Source organism: Antechinus flavipes, chromosome X, assembly GCF_016432865.1.
Source record: "Antechinus flavipes isolate AdamAnt ecotype Samford, QLD, Australia chromosome X, AdamAnt_v2, whole genome shotgun sequence".
Classification (NCBI taxonomy): domain Eukaryota; kingdom Metazoa; phylum Chordata; class Mammalia; order Dasyuromorphia; family Dasyuridae; genus Antechinus; species Antechinus flavipes.
The window spans coordinates 75,931,021-75,954,659 of record NC_067404.1 but is presented as its reverse complement, the minus strand read 5'-3'; the positions used below and the strand labels follow the sequence as shown (position 1 = coordinate 75,954,659).

The 23,639-nt window shown below is 42.0% G+C and overlaps 1 protein-coding gene and 1 long non-coding RNA gene across 3 annotated transcripts in view; one reads left to right on the top strand and one right to left on the bottom strand.

The window, feature by feature from the left end:
• Positions 1-22,315, top strand: part of IL13RA1 (interleukin 13 receptor subunit alpha 1) — a 36,057-nt gene extending 13,742 nt beyond the window's left edge. For both annotated transcript variants that reach the window (XM_051968880.1, XM_051968879.1), the window contains 8 exons: positions 4,542-4,662; positions 7,428-7,606; positions 8,532-8,674; positions 13,325-13,384; positions 13,647-13,779; positions 15,100-15,196; positions 16,087-16,171; positions 19,402-22,315. In XM_051968880.1, the coding sequence (XP_051824840.1) occupies positions 4,542-4,662; positions 7,428-7,606; positions 8,532-8,674; positions 13,325-13,384; positions 13,647-13,779; positions 15,100-15,196; positions 16,087-16,171; positions 19,402-19,494 (911 nt within the window). In that variant the 3' untranslated portion in view covers positions 19,495-22,315. The remainder of the gene's footprint in view (positions 1-4,541; positions 4,663-7,427; positions 7,607-8,531; positions 8,675-13,324; positions 13,385-13,646; positions 13,780-15,099; positions 15,197-16,086; positions 16,172-19,401) is intronic.
• LOC127542940 (uncharacterized) overlaps positions 1-23,639 on the bottom strand; it is a 112,526-nt gene that overhangs the window by 70,463 nt on the left and 18,424 nt on the right. The gene's annotated exons all lie outside the window — the stretch shown is intronic.

Below are 23,639 nucleotides of genomic sequence, written 5' to 3'. Positions count from 1 at the left end.
GATAGCATAATGTTCTATAAAACTCCAAATAAGCACCTCAGCTCTCTAAGCAGCCATGTAACCTTAGGCTGGACATGTAATCTCCTTGGGTTTCAATTTTCTCATCTTTAACATGAGTTACCCCAGATGGCCTTGGAGGTTCCTTCCAGCTCTGAAATGATACTCTTCCAAGCTAACAAATGAAGAAATTGGATTCTGTTCCCTAAACCCTCTCCAAGGTAAACAGCCATGGTCACCGATATTAAGAAGTATTCTGGTCGTATTTTCAAAGCTTACCAGAGTTAAGGCCTTTCTAGCACAATCCCATACATTAGTCGGTGTTGTCATGTTAATGGGTGAAAATGGCTTCATATAGGTTTGCATTCTAACACAGTACTTTAACCCAAGGGATCCTACTGTCAGGGCCTTAGGGCCTGTGGTACTCTAGTAGGCTAGATACCATCCAAGTCAATGTAGATTTATTAAGCACTTGCTGTGTGTGTTTGTCACTGTGCTAAGCCCTGAAAATGATAATCTCCTTTTAAAAGAAGGCGAATTCTCCTGTGGACTCGTAGAAGAACGTGTGCAAAGATAAGCATGAGGCAAGAGGGCAAAGAAGAAGTAGGCAGAGTACTCCAGGAAAGCTTTGGAGTCGGTCAGACAACATTTAGTAAGTGCCTACTATGTGCTGGATCCTGTGCTAAGAAAAACCAAACCAGTCCCTGCCCTCAAAGAGCTCATATTTTAATAGGAGAGGCAAAGTGCAAGCAGCGATGTACAAGTGATATATTTATAGAATAAGGTGAGGCTCATCTCAAAAGGAAGGACCGGGAAAGGCTTCTTGGAGAAGGTGGGACTTCAGTGAAGACTTGAAGGGAGCCAGGAGGTGGGAGAGTATTCCAGGCATAGGAGACAGCCAGAGAAAAATGCCTGGACTTTCATCCTGGGACTCCATACTGGGACATAGGTCCTTTGGATCAGAGAATGTAGAGAGGAGTAAGATATGAGAAGACAGAAAAAATCAGAAGGTACCAGGTTATGAAGGATTTTCAAAGGCCAATGGGAGATTTTCTATTTAATCCTGAAAATCACAAGGAACCACAAGGCATTTATTGGGGAAGAAGAGGACATGGTGAACCTTTCAGCATCTCATTATCCCAGTGGTTCCTGTGTAGTCAAGCTTGCTCCAACTTCAAAAGGTTCACTGCAGCAAGATGATCTTATATTTTGCAAAGTGTACAAGTTAAATAGGAAGGGAACTCTGCAAATGAAATTGCTATCTAGAAATAGGATTTTAGAACCACTTTCTACATAGTATATGTAAATAATTTATGGTGGAGCCATGATTTCATCAAAAATTTATAGAATCGGGAGGGGGTTGGGGGAAATGGAGTGGAGGGACAGCTAGATGGTGTAGTACTAGAGCACTGGCCCTGGAATCAGGAGGATCCGAGTTCAAATGCGGCCTCAGACACTTAACACTTCCTAACTGTGTGACCCTGCACAGGTCACTTATAACCGTGCCTCTCAAAAAAAAATTTACAGAATCTTGGAGTTGGAAGAGATCTCTAGCCATGTAGTCTAGCTTACAGAAGAATCTCCTCTACAGCACTCACAACCACTCTGGTGTCAGCTAGTCTTGGCTTACCAAATTCAAACGAATCTCATTATTTCTTCCCCAGGCACTCCCTTCCACTTTTCATAGCTCTGATTGTTTGAAAGGTTTTCCACACATTAAAAGCTCCAATGTTCTCCTTTACTTCATACCTTGGCTCCCAGATCTGCCCACTGGGGAAGAAATAGAACAAACCGAATCCCACCAGACTGATGTCATCAATACTGTGTCATTTGTAAAAGAGACGTTTGGAAGAAGACCTTGTGGTGGAATAGGAATCCTCCTTTTGTTTGAGCTGCTCCAAGAAAAGCCTCCCTGCCTGCTGAGAGCCTCACAGGAGCTTTGTGTACCTCCTTCTCTTACATTTCAACATCAATGATTCTGACAGTTCCGTTCAATCATCTGCCAAGTGCCGATATCAGTCACAGTCTTCCGTGATTTGTATGTCTGTGGGGGAACTGCGGTAACTGAGGAGAGCCTTTGGGGCTTTAAAATGATCAATAATTAGCACAGGGTTATCTTTCCATTTACCTTTCAGCCATCATATAAAAAAGTAGTCAGGGATAGAAATTTTTAAAAAGCCTATCCTCTTCTCTTGTTTTAATCAAGAAAACGGGGGGGGGGGGGTTCGTTTGTTTTTGTTTTGTTGGGTTTTTTTTACCTAGAGCATTCTCACAAAGATTTTATAGAAATGAGAAAGAAAGCTGGTCAGTAGTTGCTAATGACTTGTAAATCAACCTTTCCCCTTCTTACCCCTTTCCTTTTCTGCCCTTCCTTTCCTGTAGAGATCCTGAATGTCATTCCTAGATGCCATTAAATGGCCACCTCCAGCACAGATTTCTTTTTCTTTGTGTCTGCTGAGAGATCCAAGTGCTCCAAATATTCCACCCCTTTTCTGATTTCAGAGTATCTCCCAGCATGCTCCTTGGCCACTGAGGTGGTCGATTTCACTTCTGTTAGTTCTATTGTAAGAGTGAGAACATAGGGAAGAGGGGAAGGGGGAGTGAGCAGCAGGGAGGGAGAGAGACCAAGAGAGAACATTGTAGACAAGGAGCCAATAGCACTTTATGTAAAAGCAAACAAACAAAAGCCCAGCAGTCTAGCAGAAATGGGTTTCCTTGTGATTAGCTCTTAGAAATTGAAAGAGCAGAAAGAACACCATTTTTCTTCAAGCTGTTCAAGGTTGTCTCCTTTCCCGTGGTACCTGTAGTTACTTATTGTTACGGTACCTGGAACCAGGCTGTAGAATGTGACAGGTCGGCTGTGACCAGCTAGATGCTGTCCCGAAGTGGAACACCATTGAGAACAGCCCTAAATTGGCCTTAGCAGAGCTTCGTTCTTGGTAAAATGGCTAGATGATGAGATAAATGAGCAAGTTGGAAATTCTTCAAACCACAGGCCTCTGTCATTGCCCCACAGCAGCTAATTCCTCTATCTTCCCCTTCCTTTTTTACAGGAAGGCAGCTCCCTGCCAATCCCCTTTGGCCTTATCTGCTTAGCTTAGCTGGCTTCCCCTCCCTCAGAATGGGAGAAAGGATAAAGATCAATGTGGATCCTAGGCCAGGGATTGAAGGGATAACTTGGATTAGGATGTGAGCTCACCCTTCTCTGTGCCTCCTTTTCCATAGGAAATGAAGCTGTTTGGGCCTAGCCACCAACTCTGGAAATGACAGCCCCTACCTTACAATGAATACTTTGGAAAGAACATTTCTAACTTATATTCGAAAATCCTTAATAATTAAGAATAATGATTCAAAAACCATTTGATATGTGTCTTTCTTAGTTAATTAGGCATCTATAGAGATGAGATACCATTTAGGGCCACTCACAGGCCACAAAGCAAGTCTTCTCAAGAGCAAGAGGTGTGGGTCTTATCTGTATTTTTACAAATTTTGTCCTGAGTGGAGGGGAGACAGTGAATGGGGTAAAAAAAAGACTATGGGCTATTTCTAGGGTTAAGAGATAACTACATGGTGTGATCCAAGGGAAGTCCGAAGAACCATTTATGTTCCTGCCAACAAAATGAAATCATTAGATGGCCACTTCCAGCCCAGATTTCTTTGTGTTTGTGTTTCAGGCCATGAGGCCTGAAATTGCTCAAACTTCTTGTCATTCTTTTGGCTTAAGCCATTATTTTTGGAAGGCTCCTATAAAAATGTTGAGAAAGCTCCCAGCTCAGCATATTAACCCATCCATAGTAGTTAACACAAGAAATACGTGGATTTGCTTATCCACAGACAAAACAACTGAGAAAAGTCAGGAAGTTGACTGAGGATGTGGAGAGCAAGGCGCTAGAACAGAGCTTCAGGGAGCACAAACTGGCATATCTAGGAAGGATTTTTGCTACAGCTTTAAAACAAGGAATAGGACTGAGAGCCCTGCTGTGACTTAGGGACCACAGAGCCCTTGGGCCATTCGATTCTTGAAGCTGGCCTTCTCCCTTATGAGGTGAGTAGATGGTCTTACAAAGCTGGAAATGCTGCCCTAGGTTTTCAGGCCTTCCTCTATTAACGTGCTGAAAGAACATCTTGAGAATGAAGGGAAGAAGAGACTGTGACATTGGTGGGCCTCCCTGGGCTGTGTGAGTTCAGAGGGAACAGAAAAGGAGAGTGGGGGCAAACAAGACAAGCTCCTTGTGACCACAGCTAAGGTAACCTCAAGTTGATGGCTTCTCCCCATTGGTCTGCACACATAATAGGAATAAATAATAAGAGTTCACATTTATATGGTGTTTTCAAGTTTGCCACGGTCTTTACATATATTTTCTCTGATCATTACAACAGCTCTAAGAGACTTCACTTTGTGAGAAAAGATGGTGAGGTATCTGAGGATGGCACAATTGGGGACAGTGGGGGAGGACGAGGGCAGGCAGAAGTGAATCGGCTCTTCTTTATGGGGAGAAGGGGTGAGACAATGTTCTAAGCTGCACTGACCTCTGGTTTTCCAGGTGACCCAGAGTCCGCTGTCACAAGACTACGGTGTATTTGGCACAACCTGAGCCAAATGAATTGTACATGGCTCCCTGGGAAGAAGGCACCTCCTGACACAAACTACACTCTGTTCTACTGGTAGGTGGGGTTCAGACCTTGGGGAAATGACAATGTCACACATGGCTCTGAACCGGGGGCCTGGTACAACATTAGGAAGCACACATACCCCCACGTGCCCCAGAGGTGAATTCTAATAAATATAAAGTCTGAGAGAATAGTTAGCTCAACCTCCATAAAAGATATATCTTGACGTGGCTCCTGATAGCTGAACTCCTCCTTTTATCCAAAGAGCTCCAACAAGTTTCTCTGTGGCCCTAGTTTTATGATTTAATGTCTATCTGGTGTTAAATTGGAGGAAGATAGTGGATTTTTTAAAAATAAATGCTCAAACTGCCACTGGTGGCTTAGTCCCTCAGCTTTGATTAGAATGCTGCCTTTTCATTGTGTTTGCTTGCCAGAGAGCTCATGAGTAAGGTCCATGCGGGCTTCGTCTTTCCTGCTGTTTATAAAAGCTGCCGTTGGACATTGGGCTAAGAGATTCAGAGGCTAGCACCGATTCCTGCTTCCCCGCCTTTGTGTGGACTTTCCCCCCCACCCCCGCCAAGAACTCACCCCCTAGTTGTGAAACTAGCACGTGATCACCGAACCCTCACCCTACCCCCTTGCCAGGTACACCAGAAGGAAAAAGGACAAAATGCTTTGCTACATTTCCCTACCTCAGCTGGGGAAGAGGAAAAAGGAAAGGGGGGTTAGTAATTGTCTGCAACACTCTCACGCTTAAAGGGACGCCTTGAATTTCTGCAGAGTTAATCTGTTGCTGAAATAACCCTGCCAAGTACAGACTCTCCAAGTCCATGAAGTTAGGGAGATTCTGACAACATTCATTATTCTGGAAAGTTTGATCACCTTTAAATGCTGTCTTCCATTTGTGTGTTGAACACCTCATGGTTTTTTTTCCCTTAAAAATGGAAGAAAATCACCCCTCTAAACCAACATGGCTCAGAAATCCGAGTCAAAATGTCTTTTACCAAACCAACAATGAGAACAATAAGCTAGTCTCTGTTTCATACTGGTCTGTGTTCTTAATCCTGTGAGTGTATCATGTACATGTGTGTGTACACACATACGAACACACAAATCCCAGCCAGTATGGGGACTGGTTTTCTGGTTCTGTTTCCTGTTTGTTAGTTTGCATGTCTCTTCATATTTGGAAATGGAAAGCAAAGAAAAACAGTCTTTATTTGGGAAGACTAATGATGAAAGCTACCTTGCATCTTTTGGTACGGAGCTGGTGGACTAATGAAATGATGAAATAAGTATGAAATAAGGCCCACATTATCAAGTATGGCTAATATGCTGGTTTGGTTTAACTGCATGACTGTTTCAAGGAAAAAAGGGGAGTTCCATTGGGTGAGAGAACAAGTATTGAGAAGTGAGGATGACTCTTTTTAAACATCTCTCAGCTATTTTTAAGTGACATGACATACCCGGGGGCCAGTGGGGATTTGAATGTAGTAGAAGGTGTATTGTGGAACAGTGGGAGGTGTATTAAGTTCTGTGGAGATGGATTGTGGAGGACCTTCTTGAAATCTAGGGAGTAGAATTTGGATTTGGAATTATAAACATTAGGAAAAATCATCTGGTGGCTCAAAGTAAGAGAAATTGGAAGATGGAGAGAGACTAGCAAAAGACCAGAGGAGTCTTCCAGGTCTGTGGTGAGATGACAACCTGGACTAGGGCAATATTATTGGGAATGGAAATGAGAATTCATTTAAGAGATGTTTCAAAGGAAGAAAGGGTAGAGACTTAGTGATTGGATTTCCACGGGGAAGAAAAATGGGGGTTCTGAGGTTCCTAACCGATTTCCACGGGAAAGAAAAATGGAGATTCTGAGGTTCCTAACTCGGGAGATGGTAAGAATGCTGATGGTACTGCTCATGACAGAGATGGAGAAGAGCAGCCCAGGAGAGGGAAGGGAGAATTGGCTTTCAGCATGTCAGGTTTGAGAGGTCTGTGGGAAGCGCAAGTGGCAGTGGTGGTCAGGTAACTGTAAATATGGGATGAGAATAAAGAGGAAAAGGCAGAGCCAGTGATACTGACTTAGGAGGTGTCAGTAGCAGAGAGGTGTTGGTTACTGGAGGCAGCAAGGCTCCCAGGAATGACTATGGAGCCAAAGACTCAGGACTAGGCTTTGAAGGCTACTCTGGGAGGAAGGTTAATTAGCAGAGGAGGAATAGAAGGAAGAGAATGAAAAAAGGGAAATGCTACAGATGAAATGGAAAGAAGGAGGGCTCTGGGCTCCTGAGGCTGAACTTTGAAGCCCCACACAGCAAAGCCCTACACAGCACAGTGCCTGGCACACAGCTGGCACTTATGAAATGCGGCAGAACAGAGGCCAAGTATGAGGGAGCTGTGCCAAGGGTTTGTTCTTGCCTTCAGGGAGCTCTCAGTCTAATGGGGAAGCTAACCTGTAAATCCCCAGGTACATACAGACCAGAGAGCGTGGCTGGGGCAGGGCACAATTTTTTTTTTGTTAGCGTTTTTGTTTTGTTTTGTTTTTACTGGGAACTCTTGTCATTGAATAAAAAGCTATGCCTCGGACACAGTTTGACTCCAGGTGCGACTCTCTTCCCTTTCCGCCGTAGATTGTGGTGGAATTGTTTTCCTTTCTACAAAGTAAATGGAAGCTGCTTCTAAAAACAAATTTAAGGAATGAACTTGGCCTTTCTCACAGTACATCCTGCTTTCCACAGCCATGTACCTGAAGTTCAGCCTCTCCTAGAATTTGAAATACCATCTAAATACTTTGTAGAGTGGATCATCTCTATTTCTCTACCTTGTAGGTACAGCCCTCTGGAAAAAAATCTTCAGTGTACAAACTACTATACGGAGGGTCAACTCATAGGGTGTTCTTTTGATCTGCTTCAAGGAAATGTTTCAGGTTCTGAAAAAATTCAAATCATGGTCACAGATACAGCCGGAACAGTCAGACCCTCCTATAATATCACTTGGTTGAATTCTGGTAAGTTACATCTCTTGATGATCAGAAAATAATTGCTGCTAATGTTTTCATTTCATTCCTAACATAAGAATCGGCTTCCCAGGGACAAGTGGGCTGGATTCTTGTAACCCCCTTCTTGGTAGACCCGTGTCACGTGGGAAGCTTGAGGGGATGCTAGTTCAATTCTAGACCTGCCACATAATAAAATAATGAGCATGTATGTCACTGAATACAAGCTGGAAAAGTTTAGGACACACTGAACTATATCTGAAAGGGAGCCCAAGACCCACTTAAGTGACAGGAAGTAGAGCAGATGCATTGAAACAAGGAAGTCTCCACTGCAGGAACAGGCAACAACCATCTACTACTCATCCCCAAATAACTATGAAGGGAAATTTATGAGGGAGCTGAAGATGGTGGCACAATTTCAAGGTCTTAGATGTGAAATTGCTGCCACCAGCCAAGTGGGTCACCATACTGGCTCAAAGCCCAACTCAGCCTTTTCTTTCCATGGACATTAATGATCAAAGAAAAGAAAGTCTCTGGCTACTATAGCTTCAGTTTCTTTTCTCTTACCTGAATGTTCTCCCCTCTAGTGAAGGACTCAGGCTTGATCAGAACTGACTGTTGTAAAACTGGATTGGCTAAGGAGAAAACCTGAGGCTTACTGAGATTTTGGTACCATTCTCTGGCCATTAGCATGATTCTGTGACAGTTGGGAGACTTCTCCACAGTTTTACATGCCTATCCACCATCACATGAGTTACATTAGAGCAGAAGGTCTTGCCTGGATGCTGTTTTTCAGACAATCCCAGTACAAAGAGGGATGCATGCTATATATTGACATCAAAATGACCGTTCAGGATCTCTGCTCTTGTATGTGCACACTAAGCTTAAATGAGATCTGGCCTTATTCCAGTTTTTTTATTTCATTTCTACATTGCAGTGAAACCCCATCACCCTGTCATAACGGCCCTCTTCCTTCAAAATGACAGTCTGTATGTGGAATGGGAAAGTCCAGAAAACTTTGAGAGCAACTGCCTAGTTTACCAGGTAGAAGTCACCGACAGCCAGCCAAAGAAATACAAAGTAAGTTGGTTTCTATATCTTGTTTCTTGAGCAACTTCAAAGCTTGCATTTCTTTTTAGACTACAATGACTAGAAACTTGAATACAAATGCATCACAGTGTTCTGCACTGTTTTGATGTTTATGGGCATATCATGAGAAAGACTTGTCCGAAAATGGATTTGGTCTTTGTAACGAAGAGGGAACACGGTATAAGGATAGATGGAAGAACCCAGAGGACTGTGGGCACCAAGTATGGATCACAGCATGGTATTTTCACTCTTTTTGTTGTCATTTGCTTGCTTGTTGTTTTTTCATTTTTCCCCTTTTTGATCTGATTTTTCTTGTGCCACATGATGATTGGGGAAATATGCACAGAAGAACTACACATGTCTAATCTTTATTGGATTACTTGCTGTGGAGAAAATGGAGGGAGAAAAATGTGGAACACAAGGGCGAATACTGAAAACTATCTATGCATGTTTTGAAATTTAAAAGCTTTAAAAAAAATTAGAAGGCAACTAGTTCAGAGTTCTCCTTAAGTTAGATGATGTTAAGCAATCAAATATGGCAATATCTGTGTACCTCAATGGGTTCCAATGAGGTTCACTTTTTTTTTAATCTTATCAGAAGGCCCCGATTTGTCCCAAGGAGGGCTGCCAACGGTAAGCTTGCTGAACCTGCCCATTTCAATTCAGCAAACATTTGTTGATATTCCAATACAAGAATGATATTCGTCCTCCTTGCCTCTTTAGAATGGATGTTTACTAAAGGCAAGGATAGCTCCACCTGTGTTTTTGTCTTCCCTGTCCTGGTACCCAGTCGGTGCTTATTAAATGTTATGTTTGAATTGAAGATAATGCAGTAAATCGAGAGCACTGGGCCTGGAGTTGGGAAGACCCAAGTTCAAATCCTATTTCAGACATTAACTGTATAAACTTGGACCAGTCAATCAACATGTTAGCCTCAGCTTCCTCAACTATAAAATGGGAATAATAACAGCACCTACCTCCCAGGATTGTTATGAGGATCAAATGAGATAGCATTTGTCCAAAGCTTAGACCAATGCCTGGCACAAAGTACCCGATAAATGCTCATTCTCCCTTTCCTTCTTCATGTGCCTCCGACGAGCATAGTTTCTTGCTACTATCAGATGGAATATTTCTAACAGTTGATTGTCACAGCACTTGGAAACGACCAAGTAAACTAGCTGGCCTGAACTTCCAGTTGGGCAGTTGGAGATGCGCAGATGGGTACATCTGCTTGAAAATGAGCCAAAATGTTACCAGGGTTCACATTACAATGGATAGCATTATACATAGGTGAGATGGCAGCTGGGGAGCAGTGGGGAAGCCAAGGCAAATGATCTCGAATTAGTGATATTTTTGTATTTTAGTTAATGAGAGTTAACATTCAGTGATAATTTCTTCCTCTGATCCCTTCTGAACACCTCTGCAATTCATATGATGTTCTGCCTTGAGAGATAGAAGATAGAAAATTGGCCTTAAAGTTAGGAAGACCCGAGTTCAAGTCAGCAAGCAGTATGGCAAATCACTCAAACCTTCTTCTGCCCCAGGCAAGTTCCCTGCCTGTTAGTTACAGAGGGAATTTCCAGGAGTTTCCTTCTGAGATGAAATTGTCTGTCTAGACACTTTCCCCACTTCCCTCCCCATCTCTTCATCCAAAATTAGGCTTTGTGCAGCCATTTCATGAGCTTCTAGAAGAGGGCCCTTGTCTCCCACTTCTTTACCTTGGCAACAGCACCTAGCCAACTATCAAAATAGTAGGTTTTTGATAAGTATGCTTGTTTTTCATCTGTTGGCACATTTTGAGTGTTTCCTATCTATGAAGTACTGTGCTTATAGGAAAACCCTTTTTTTGGTCACTTTACAGCGAACAAAATATGTAACAAAGGAGAGAGTGTGGGATTGAAAGTTAGAAGACCCGAGTTCAAATCTCAGGCCCGCTACTTCCTTTGAATCACTTACAGCAAGCCACTTAACAGCTCTGTGGGCTTTGTTTCCCTCCTGTACAAAGTCACAAGGTTGGGGTCGATGATCTGGGGCCCCTTTCAGCTTGGAAATTCTCTCCGCTTCTGACATGAGCCCTGCAGCACCTAGGCATCAGGAAGCCCCTTGGCACCTCAGGGTTCAGAGCTTTTTGGTCTTAACTTCCTTGAACCCAGTTTTTTCCATCTACAGAATGGGATGAATAGTAATACACTTTATTCTCTTTACTTCACAGGATGGTTGAAAGGAAAACGCTTTTATACAACTCAAAACCCTTTCTCAGTGGGAATTGTTTTGATTCTCTCTCCATCCCCAAGAAAACCCAGGTTCAAAATGGTGACTTGCCTATAGTCATTGAGCTTTTTTTTTTTTTTTTTAACCAAGTCTAGGCTTCTCTCCTCCATCCCCACCCCCCACATACTCTCCAGGTTTCCTTTCCACTAAGGCCCAATGCCAAGGTAAATATAGTCCACTCCCTTCCCTCCTGGAGGTAGCTAGGGAAACCACTGTGCACAGTGCTGAGCTTAGAGTGGAAGACCTGTATTCAAATGTAGCCTCAGATACCGAGTAACTTGTGAGACCCTGAAAAAGTCGTTTAACCTTTTCTCAACTATAAAATGGGGTTAACTATAGCACCTCCCTCCCTGGATTATTACGAAGATCAAATGAGATAATATTTGTAAAGTGCCTAGTATATAGAAGGTGCTTAATAAATGCTTCAGTGGACATGCTTCTCTCTTTCCCCCTCCCTTGCAGGTTATAGTCTTGCTGAATAGAATTGTCTTTCTTACATGAGTCTGAGCTGAAAAAGAATATACATACTATGGGACTGAACAACTTAGCTTAGAAGTCATTTATCTTGCCTTTTTTTAAATGTTATGTTTATACTTTTGAGTAATTGGAGTAAATGGTTGACATTCTGGCTTTAGCAGATGTTCGCCAGCTGCTGCTTCCTCTCCCAAACTACCTTCTCAGTTGCTCTGTTCTAATTTCTAGTTTTGCTTGCTAGAATCTTCTTTCAGTTCCTTTATTGGCAGTGAGGGAGGTGGTGTTTGTCCATGTGTATGCATGTGCGTAAGAATTCATGGGCATCAGTGTTTTGTTTAAAATCCGGAGAAGTAATCCAGGCCAGTATCATCAAGGTGGCAATTACCAGGAATGTGGCCAGTTGTAGACAAAATGGTCAAGTAGGTGAAGTTTGTCCGAAGCCTCCCTCCCCGGATGCAAGGTTCTTTCATGTTTTTTTCCACCCTCCCCACCTAGAAGAATGATTCTTAAGAATTGGAAAATATGATGAATTAAAATGTAAAGGATGAATGTCTTATTTCTTTGACTAGGGCATTTGCATTTTAACCAAAGCAAATGGATACTGATGGAGAAGTAGCATGAGGCATCTTGGGGGAAAAGGGTGGATGGGCCTAGAGGGGCAGAGGGAGACACATTTTTCCATAAGGGCAATGTGCCCTTAGGTTTTGCTTGACTTGGCTTATTTGTAAGACGAGATATTTCTTTTCAGGGGTAAGGAATTGAGAAAATTGTTCTCCCTCCCCCCAAAAAAGAAAAGAGTGTCAATGAAACCTTTTTTAAAATTCACAGAAGAAAACCAAAGGGAATTGTGAGGGAGACATGGACAAGTAGGGCAGCTTTTGAACTAAATGTTGAACCTATTATATATATTATATATTATAGTTCAGTGGGTTTTTCTTTCTACATGGGGCTGTTCATATATGCTAATGTTTATTGAATTCAAAATAACAAAAAACAAATTAATCCTGAAAAGAAAAGGAAAGAATATCTCCTTCAATCACACACGCGTGCGCACACACACACTACACACACACACACACACACACACACACACACACCTACCTAGCATCAGGGTGTAGGATACTCTTACCCCTACAAATGACCCTCTGCCTGTAGAGCAGGGAAATCAAATTCATATAGGAAGAAGCTCCACTAACCTGTACAGAAGGATTCTGGGCATATTGACTTAGAAAACCACACGGCAGCACTATCTCATGTTTATTGCATTTTTAGTTTGTTATTAATTTCCCTGTTACATTTTAATCTGGTTCAGGCTACACTTGGAAGTGTTGGGGGGCCTCCTTGTGATCTATACCTCTGACACAGATAATCCCCGACTGTAGATTCTACTGATAAATTATATCCAGTCCTCTGATCTGAAACAGGGCAAAAGAGCCCAAGGAGCTGCCTTTTCTCTGCCTTCTGTTGATAGGCTAGCCCATCAACATTTAGGAATTTTCTCAGTTTTCTAGAAATTCTGCCAGTAGCCCTTTCCTCAATATTTAACCCAAAACAACATAATTGCGCCTCCCCTATACTTTGGTTCTTTAAACCTTTCTGCAGATTCTAGTAGGCCGTGGGTCAAATAAACCTTCCACGGTCTTCTCTGAAGAATTTTGCCTGTATTCTTGGATCTCTTGCTGTCATGGCACTGATGATCCTCTGAGTTTAATAGGAAGTGACTTCAAGTCTGCATGGGAAGGTTTGGGATGTACTCTTCTCTTTGGTGTACTCTATCTACCTGTCTGTCTCTCTCTCACCTCTTGATTTGACTCTCATGTGTTGTAACTGGGAAAATTTATATCACGAATCCTGAAAAATTCGAAGGGCCTCACAGCCACTTTTAATATTTTCTAGGTTGAAGAATCTAAATGCCATATCTTACAAACACCTCAGGAGCTTTCAGAGAAGTCCAATGTAAGTAATTCTTCCTAAGTAATTTGTTCTGAATATCAACAGACAAATTTGGAGACATTGATTTTTCCCCCAAAACACCACAAAAATCAAACTCTTTTTCCACAGCTTATGGTTACCAATTGATTGTCTGTATTTCTCCTTCTAAAAGTCAAAGAGATTGAATTGAAATTTCTTTTACTCATCTGAAAACATTCCACTTATAAATATGTGAGAGTTGAATGGTGCCTTCCCTTATTACACCTGCTTTTAATTTATATTTTAGGCTAAAAATTGTTTAGTGATTAATCAGGTGGAACGTGATGCTCAATACACAGTCAGAGTGAGAGCCAAAACCAGTAAGTATTGCTTTGAAGATACCAACCTCTGGAGTGCTTGGAGTCCGGAGAAAAGCATAGGTAAGCCAGTGGGCTTTCCTCATCTAGAAAAGTTTTCAGATGGGGAAATTAAGGAAAGATTGGCCCCTAATGAGACTCACACAAACAGAGCCTCTTCCCCTCTTGCCCATCCTAATTGATAACCCTGCCTCACTTCCCACTCCAGTTCATCCACACTGCTGCCAAAGGGATTTTTCTAATGTATTTCTCTCTTTGGCACTTGAAGCTCTTCATCATCTGATGCTGTCTTAGCCTTCCAGCCTCGTGGCATATTAATTTATTCCACATATTCCACAATCCTGCCACACTGGCGTTCTTAGCATTTCTCACATGAAACTACCCATTTCCCATCTCTTCACCTTCATCCTGGCTGTGCTTCATCATGCTGGGGAGGGAATGCACACCTTCCTCACCTTAATCTCACCAAATCTCTAGTATCTTTCTGCAGGAGGCCTTTCCTGGTCTGTTCCTTCCAATAGTTAATAGGGCTCAGGACCCTTCTTCCCTCTATTTCCCCCCCACACCTACACACACTTTGAATCTGATTTTTGTCATATGTGTTTGTGTGTATATGTATATAACTATTTATGTACATGTGATCTCCTCCATTAGACTGTAAACTTCCCAAGAGCAGGAACTGTTTTACTTTTGTCTTTGTATTCCCAGGGCCTGGCCCATAGTGGGCACTTAGTGCACATTTGTTGATTGATCTCCACTTCTCCTGTTATCTCAGTCAATAATGACTTCCTGCCTCACACTTCATATTGTAACTCTGTTACCTGTACTACACACACACACACACACACACACACACACACACACACATTCTATAACAATAGCAATAATAGGTGCTTAACATAGTTAGTGAGATGACAATCAATATAAAGGATAGCCTCCTTCCTGCTGGATGTCTCACTCAGAACCCTCATATTACTCCATGCCATGACTATTCCCATCTGGGCCTCTGGAGGCCCTGCCTTCACCCAAAGGAAAATAGTTCCAGGCAGACTTCCTATTTGATGGACCTATATCGAACCCTTTGATCAAATCAACAAAATTCAAAATATCTGTTCTGTCTTTGGTTCCATGGGTTCTCAGCTAGATACCAGTGATGAGGAAACACTTAGTTACCCACCTCTGATGATGGCTGAGAAAGACACAGCACTTTGCCCCACACATAATCCTCTCACGGGTTTTTCCATTTGAGACTAAATATATGAAAGATGGGCAAGAACTGTCTTTGAGAAATCAGAAAGTTGCAGTGACTTTGTCCCCATGGCTGGGACCTGTCAGTCTAATTATCTTTGATTCACGGTCTTTTGTACCCATTTTCCTTTCCAGGTCAAAAGACTGACCCAACGTTTTATACCGTCACATTACTCTCCATCCCGGTCGCCATCTCCATCTCAACTCTTCTCCTGCTGCTGTATTTAAAGAGGTAAAAATGCTTCCGTGACTACCTATCTGCCCATTGTCCAACTAAGCGACCAGGTTCTCCCAAAGGCCCATCTGTGCCAGGCTCAAGTCACAACATCGTGCTGCTGGATTAGGCTAATCCTCTCTGACCATAAGACCAGTCCCAGTAACAACAATTGCTAGAGTAACAAAGACTTGAGGAAAAGATAGGATAATTAAGCTTGTACAGAACCAAAATTTAACCTAATTAAAAATAACACTGTGGTTTAGAAATGGAGTGATTAGAAATAGGAAAAGGAAAAGACAAGTTAAGGAGCAATGTACCACTTTTCCAGAGCAATCTTCATTTCATTCAGCAATCCCCTGCCTGGTATAGCAGACCTGAAGAACCTCTTTAAGGAAAGAGATAGAAATCAACCTTTGGGACTTAAATCTGCTCTTTGGGGACCTCCCAACCTCCACACATATGCAGAACTTGAAACTCTTAGGACATTTCCCACAGCTTACTTTAAGCAATTAGATCAAATCAACTTTGTCATTAAAGATTCATTTATTTGGGTTCATGTCTTCAAAGACAAATATATTTAAGCTAAATGGTCTTTTATTTTAGGCACCTCAGTGGTGCTTCAGTGGATAGAGGCCGGGTCTGGAAACCTCATCTCCCTGAGTTCACATCTAGCTTCAGACATTTCCTAGCTGTGTGACCCTGGGCAAGTCACTTAACCCTGTTTGCCTCAGTTTCCTCATCTGTCAAATGAGCTGGAGAAGGAATTGCAAAGCACTCTAGTATATCTGCCAAGAAAACCCCAAATAGGGTCATGAAGAACAGGACACAACCGAAACAGGTGAACAACAGTCTTGTATTAGGACTCTTGACCCAAAACATTTGTTTTTGTCTTTTTTCCCTTTAAGACTGAAAATCATTATTTTTCCTCCAATTCCTGATCCCGGGAAGATCTTTAAAGAGATGTTTGCAGACCAGAATGAGGACACTCTGGTAAGCATGACACTTTGAAATTAGAAATGAGTTGTTTTTGACTATTTTGAATCTAAATGGCTCAAGAGGGAGTTAAATTAAAATACAGCATATTGATCTTGGCCCACAATTGGATTCAGCAGCCCACAAGATCCCATGTTAATTTCACATCCCAGCATTGATTTTGGTGTATTTTCACTAAAAATAGAGAGCGGAAAAAGAGCCTCTTCTATCACTTAGCCCTGTGCCTGGCACATAGTAGGAGCTTGTACATGAAAAGACTTCTGTAAGACAGTTCTTCCATGTAGGCCTTCCAAGCCTTGGTTATCATCACCAGGTTTCTAAATTGGCTCTCTGGGAAAAGTTGGGTACACAAAGGAGAAAGGATAAGGCTAGTGACGAGTGTTTGGGTAAATCATGGGCAGTTGATTTCCTCAGTTGCAAAACAGAGCACTCCAGATAGACTGGACCAGACTTCCCTGATTTGTGGGAGATTTGGGATAGAACCAAGACCTCCTGACTCCCAGCCCAGCTATAGGGTGCTGCTTTCTTACCTACTTTGGGCATGATCAAATAATGTCAATCTGCATTGTCTTTATCTCTAAAGCTTCCAGGGTTTGAATGAGTTTTGTCCAACACTGGAATAAGTTGGGCATGGGTCCTCATTCAAAAATTGTCCAACCGAATTTCTCTCTGCCATTTGCTCCTTTGTGACTAAATGGGCTGCTGTCTGTGTTAAGGAGGTTTTCTCCTTTGCATCCTAATTTATCCTCACTGATTAAAAAGTAGTCTGTCTATCCCTGTTCCCTGGTATCCACTTGTGCTTTTCTTGCTTTGTTGCAATTCGAAATTTCCAGTTTGGGAAACTGCATTTTCTATGGTTACAAATGGCAAATAACCTTCGGAGCATTGCTCAGTTTTTAAAGACAGGAAAATGCCACTGCTCCATGTGTAATGATTGCTTTCACTGTGCAAACAACAGGCTAGCTTCTTTGGCTGAAGCTTCAGCACACAAAGGCCATATTGACTTGAGCAGGAAATTCACAGCAAGAGTATCTCCTCTCTGCTGAGATTTCTGACCTTCAGAGCGATCATAAACTGGAGTCTGGTATTTCAGCAGGTTACCATTGTTATTATGTTTATAACACCACAGTATAAAGGTCCTGTGCTGAAAGCCAGCATTACGCCTTAATAAAAACCACTTGTAGTGAGGCACACAGGGAGATGCTTTTCAGCCATGTGGTGCATTTTAGCTACCTGCAGCATGATGCACTTGTTCTTTATCTAAATCGAGTTCATGGAACCTTGGTTTCTTATTTGCCTTTTTGTTTTTAAATATTTGATCACTGGATTTCAGTAGATTTCGTTTCCTTTGTAATCCTCTGCTTTATAATTTAGTATTTAGTACTGTTCTGAGAAAGGGCCCATAAGCTTCCCCAGGTGAAGGCCAAAGGGCTCCAAGGTACCTATGTGTACATACACACACACACACACACACACACACACACACACACACACAGACAGAGACAGAGACAGAGACAGAGACAGAGACAGAGACAGAGACAGAGACAGAGACAGAGACAGAGACAGAGACAGAGAGAGAGAGAGAGAGAGAGAGAGAGAACGAACCTTGCTCTAAATGATATGTGGTAGCTTCTTAAGGCAGCTAGGTAGTGCTGCAGTGGACCTGAAGACCTAAATTCAAATCCAGACTCAGTGACTAGTTGCATAACTCTGGGTGAGTCACTTAACCGTATTTGCCTCAGTTTCCTCACCTGTAAAATGAGCCAGAGAAGGATAAGACAAACCAGTTCACCATCTTTGCTAAGAAAACTCCAATTTGGGTCACAAAGAGCTGGCCAGAACTGAAGTGCTGGAACAAGCTTCTTGAAGGATTGGGTTGTAGGTTGGTAGCCTCACTGATTTATTTATTTACACATATAATTTCAAGATTGAGGTAGCAGGGATTTTGTCAAAGAATCAAAAGCCTTGAGAGTTATGTTCTACAAAGATCTACACAGTGTGAAACACACTGGCAGCAGCTGTTTGGCTGCTTGGGTTCAATTTGATGTAAGACCTGCCTATTCTTTCCATCTAGTTAGGAGGTGAGGGAGGAAATTTGATTAATACTGTAATTTATGAACCTTCTAAATTACTTACTATACCAAACAAGCATAGGTGAGTTTAGATTCTAGTAACGGAAAAAGATTAGTTTGTAATTTGGACGCGTAATTCAGACAGAAGATGATGAATGAGAATTTTGTCCTTTTTCTTGTAATGTTTTTTTAGCCAGTATAATCATTCCCCCAATCTGGAAACTAGCTTGGGTCCTGTCTTACACATGATTAACTTGAGGCATCTGTTCCTTCCCCACATGAGACAGCCCAATAGCCATATCTTCTCCCTCTCCTTCTCTCTCTTCTCCATTTCCTTCCCATGTCTTCTTCTCTGACCCCTTTTCTCACCTGGAAATCTGTACTGAGGGAAAATGAGAATCTCTAGACCATAATGGAAGCTTAAAATTAAAATCACTGTTGGCAAACTCCTGTGCTATGGGGCTGCCCTGTGTTGGTGCCATTATCAGGAAGTGCTTTAACTTTTTTGGCTAGAAAGCTTCAGATGGTTCTGCGTCATGCCACATTTTCTCAAATGATTAGGGATACCCAAAGGCCTCATCGTAGCACCATTTAAACAGTGAAGAGCATAGGACTTAGGGTCAAGGATCTGAGTTTGAATCTTGGATCTGTTACTGCCTATGTGCCCTTGGAAAATTCCTCACTTCCCATGCTAGGAAAGGCTCAAAAAAGCCTTTTGGAGTACAGGCCTTCTGAGGCCCCTTCCAGCTCTCTTTATGATTCTATGAGATGAATCACCTTTCTCAAACTAGGGGATTGCCTTTCACAAAGAAACAGGAAAAAGGGTTAATGACCCAGTGAACCAGTTGAAGGGAAAAGGCACCACTTTTGCATGAGACTTAGCTCACATTTGGGGAAAATTCCCATTGTGTCTCTCCCTTGGGACAGCATATTTCCCAATATACAATAGTCTCATGCCTTTTTCTCCCTTAATGTTAATTCCAGATCATTCTGTTTCCTTAAGTTTCCAAATAGATGAAAGGTTTTTTTTTAGGTCAAGAAAAAAGCCCACATGTTTCCATGCACGCAGAACCAAAAATAAGCATTGACAATGGATACCCAGGGAAAGGACGTGACTTAGAAGTAATTATCTCTTTTTCTCCCCCCTCCCTCCAGCACTGGAAAAAATATGACATCTACGAAAAGCAAATTAAAGAAGAAACTGATTCAGTGGTGCTAGTCGAAAATCTGAAGAAGACCTCTCAATAAAGTGAATAATTTATTTGGACATCACATATGACTACCAGGAAGTTTCTCCCATCCTCCATTAGTTCCACGGAAAATCATTCAATGAAAACTGAAATCATTGGGCTAGTCAGAAAAGGCAGGTCATCAAACACTTTCAGGTTCACAAATCACGGACCTAAAAACCTAGAGAGAGGAGTGGACCATTCTCATGGAAACTAAAACAGCCATATTTTGTAATAGTTATGAAATTTAATATTGGGAGAAACCAATTTCTTGGGAATCCTACCCAGTCAAAACAAACAAAAAAGACGCCATTAAGGATAGCACCTTCAAACTTATGCCAGTTTCTTTCACCAGTCAGCACCCGATGGCGGTGTATTTTTTGTTGTTGTTGTTGTTGTTTTTGTTTTTGTTTTTTTTTGGTGTTAAGTTCTAATGTAGGGAAGTAACCACCAGAGTACTTTCATGGAGAAAAGCTGATGAGCTGATATACTTCCCATTTTTATCCTTCTCAGAAGTTTGTTGCCTTTCATGACTCATGGTGAGCCAGAATCACAAGTGCCCTTCAGTGACTATCCTGAGGCCATTTTGATTTAAAAAAAAAAAAAAAAAAGTGGTATATAACAAACTTAACAGGATGAAAAAATCTTCACTTCTTTCATTTGGGCTTCATTGACATTTTCCCTTTCTCTAATTCTGAGATGGTTTTATTGCTTCTGGTAAGAAATGGGCTTATTACAGAGCAAGTAGAGGGCTCAGTTAAGATGTCAGTCCCTTCTGGTATACGACTCTACCAATATGTGTATACCATACAAAAAGAAGAATTCCTAGCTTTCAGTCTCCTCTTCATCGGCCCTTAATTTAAAGGGCTCGTTGTCAGATGTCCAATGATATAAATCAGAGGAGTGTATTTTGATGGAGCTGCAGTGATCTACCTGCCTTTGAGTCCGTATCAGCTTTTAGAAGTCCATGTTGGCAGTGACAGCAGTCAAAATGAGGTCAGGCTGAACCGCTCTATCTGGAACTTGGATAACCACCATGGCTCTTAAAAGCAGATGGGCAGCAGAGGCTATGGTGACTACAGCAGTCTTGCAGACCAACTACAGGCTCACAAGCTTTGCTTTGCTTTACCTCAGTCAACAACTATTGAATATCTTTTGGATGACTGAACAAATCTACTGGATAACTGAACATCTATTGGGTGTGCCCCACAGTGTACGATAGGTACTTTGGAGACCAGATACAAAGTTGGGGATATGATCCCTGCCTTCAGAGTTTATATCTAATGTTTTTCCAACCTCTTCTCTCCTTTTATTTTGTAATCTTGCCCAATTCCCCTCCTGACCCAGAAATTGCTTGTCCTCTTCCCATTTTGAGCTTCTCCCCCATTTCCCAAGATCTCCCTTGCCTACCAGAGAGTATAGGAGATGATCAAATTGAAGAAAAAGAAGGAAGTGCTGGGAAAGACAAGGTCCCCTCCACATTTCTCTTTCCTCTTTCTCCCACGCTCTGATTTAAGGTAAATGTGGGTAAGCTGGAAAATATTTTGAGGGGATGCATGTTTTGAATTTTTTAAACCTACTTATAAGGCTATATTTGTTAATCAGTTTTTATACTAAACTGCAAATGTTTCTGCATGTTTTCTAACTGAAGAGTTAGCTGTACTCTGAAATTTGCCATTTTGCTTTGAAGAAAGAAATAGACTTGTTTTTCTCTTGATCCACAAGGCCGGCCCTAAAAACTCCAACCTTAGCTCGAATAGGTAGAGCTCCTCATGGGGGTCACCAGCCAGCCAACCAAGTAGCCCACATATTTACTGGGAGTCTTTTCACCTCATGTGTTCCCTCTAATCCCCAGTAGCTTTAAGGAAGCAATTCCAAATTGTTTTTCTCCTGTATTTCTCCACTACCCCCCTCACGGTATCGTCCATAACAGCTGTCCAGAGGGACCCCTTGAGGTATTTTTAGGTTATTACTTTCAACAGGTAGATTCTTTGACGCTTAGACCATAATCCTCTAGTGCTCAGAGCGTCATTCCAACTGTGTGGTGTGTGTGTGAAGGGAGAGAACCCGACGGGCCTCAGAGCTGGTTCTTGGAGCCTTTGTGGATAGGGATTTCACCCTGGGGGGCAATCCATGACCTCTACAATAGTGGAGGAGGAAGGTTTTCCTGCATGCCCAGGTGGGGCAGGTTACATTTGTAGTGATTTTTCTGTTTATTTTTGAGGTCAGATTAAGGTAAGGGTACAGATTGGGATCGATGTTCCTTTGTGCTCTTGCATCTATCCATAAGGAATCTGTTTTTCTCTTTAGAAATAAGAGTCACGTCTAGGTGTCCTAGGGATCTCTGATCTAATCTGGAGGAATTAATCTCAGTTGAGGATTAGGCCTATTATATTTAGGGCTCTGCCTTGGAACTTGTTATTAGTCAGGGGACTGCTGCTATTAGCTCAGCTCACAGCCTATCCCAGAACAGCATGTCTTAGGGACCCCTAGCTCATCAAAGTGATGAAAATAAATATGGTCTGCAGATTACTAGAAAACCAAGGCCCAGGACACTTGGAAAAATTGTCTTGAAGCATCTCCAGCCATGCTCTGTGGAGAGGTTCACTGGCCATTCTGTGCTTTCCCTGCCCAGAACCCTCTCTCCAGCCTAAACTCCCATGGGGAAGGACAACAGTTCTCAATATTCAGCTAGGTCATATTTTTCAACTCTGCACACTGAAAGACTAAGTGGGCCACTTTCATTTTTATCTTTTGAATGTTTTTTCCCTTAAATTGGAGCTCATCTTGTTTGACCTCTTTCAAAAGTTTCAAATAAATCTGGTCTTTACTCAGTTTCATCACTCTGGTCTTATTTTGGGTCAATCGCCATAGGATCAGCACAGCAGAGAAGAGTGAAATCGAAGGCGAATGTTTTTGCAAAAGTCCAAACCACAGCAATAGGAGCCACACCAATATTTTAAAATGAGAGGCTCTATCAAGTATTTACTAAACACCTACTATGTGCCGGGCACTGTGCTATGTGACAAGGATACAAGTGAGAAGAGTGGAATGATCCCTTCTGCCATTGAATTTACCCTCTAATGGGGGAAATACCAAGGAAGCTCCCTGCCCACCCCCCCCAACACACACACACACACACACACACACACACACACTCACATGTGTAAGTAAATGCAAAGGCATACAAAGTAAAATACAAGGCAGTTTTGGTAGGTCAGGAAGGGCCAAGGGCCAAGAAAGACTTCAGCAACTCTTGCTTTTGCTAAAGCAAGCCTCCATCATTCTCCCCGGGCATCAAGGCACTACATTTCCCCATAAAATCTTTCGGCTCAAGTGTCTATGTTTATACTTCACCGAGTGTAAGTACAATACTAACCTTGTACAGCATGGTAAGTAGAGTTGTTTATGCCTTTGAGGGCTGAGGTTGAGGGACGGAGAGGCAAGTACTTGTTAAATTGGAAAAGTTTCTTAGTTGACAAATGATTTCCTCAAAGCAACACTGATATAGGAATGAAAATAGGATTAGGATTCTCATTTTTCAGGAGTCAAAATGTACTTAAGTGACTTTCCCATGATCACACAGCTAGATTTTATATGAAGAAAAAGTCAGCTCTTGGAATAGGTGTTCTTCCAAGAAAGGTGAAGACCTGGGCAGAATACTTTATGATTTTATAGTTTGTGGAATAAGGAATCGAATGGTTTGCACTCCTGGAGTGTGTTGAGTTGTTTAGATTTCATTTTAGAATACTAGTATCGTAAGGTACTTCTCCACAATCCCTAGAGGCCAAACAACCAGAAAGAGGTCACATCAGAGGCTAAAATGCTCTCTTTGATTTTCACATTTTCTTGTTTCCAAACACCCTGCCTTCAATGCTTTAGTAAAAATACTCCTCCAAAACTATATTAAATAAGGGGACTCCTTATACCTCTTATGACTCATTAGAGAGCTCAGGATAGAGTGATCCTTCTAATGGGAAACATAGAGCCAAGGACTCTTGAGGTTACATGCAGGATGTGTGGGAAAGAAATCCTGCACCACAAAAATGTTTTGAGCAGCTCAGCTTTCCGGGGGGGAGGAGAGGCGCAGGGGAGAGGACCCTCAGCACATCTGTTTTCTAAAGAAATATTGATTTTGGCATCTGGTAACAACCCAGTTCTTTT